Source organism: Onychostruthus taczanowskii, unplaced genomic scaffold (genome assembly GCF_017590055.1).
Source record: "Onychostruthus taczanowskii isolate IOZ18803 unplaced genomic scaffold, ASM1759005v1 scaffold8825, whole genome shotgun sequence".
In the NCBI taxonomy this organism is placed as follows: Eukaryota; Metazoa; Chordata; class Aves; order Passeriformes; family Passeridae; genus Onychostruthus; species Onychostruthus taczanowskii.
This window is the reverse complement of record NW_024506801.1, coordinates 1-272: the sequence shown is the minus strand read 5'-3', so window position 1 is coordinate 272 and position 272 is coordinate 1. Positions and strand designations below refer to the sequence as shown.

Below are 272 nucleotides of genomic sequence, written 5' to 3'. Positions count from 1 at the left end.
CCCCCCCTTTTGGCAGGCCTCCAGCGCGGCCAGGATGAGCTCTGACGGCGGCAGCAAGCCCCTCAAGGTGGGCTCCCGCGTGGAGGTCATCGGCAAGGGCCACCGCGGCACCGTGGCCTACGTGGGGGCCACCCTGTTCGCCACCGGCAAGTGGGTCGGGGTCATCCTGGACGAGGCCAAGGGCAAGAACGACGGCACGGTGCAGGGCAGGAAGTACTTCACCTGCGAGGAGAACCACGGCATCTTCGTCAGGCAGTCCCAGGTGGGTGGGG

General features: G+C 68.8%; 1 protein-coding gene across 1 annotated transcript; it reads left to right on the top strand.

The window, feature by feature from the left end:
- Window positions 1-13: 13 nt before the first annotated feature.
- On the top strand, window positions 14-262 carry LOC121346995 (dynactin subunit 1-like; the record flags this gene model as incomplete). Its single annotated transcript, XM_041425237.1, has 1 exon — window positions 14-262. A coding segment is annotated over one exon (249 nt), but the record flags the coding sequence as incomplete, so codon positions are not given.
- Window positions 263-272: the final 10 nt, after the last annotated feature.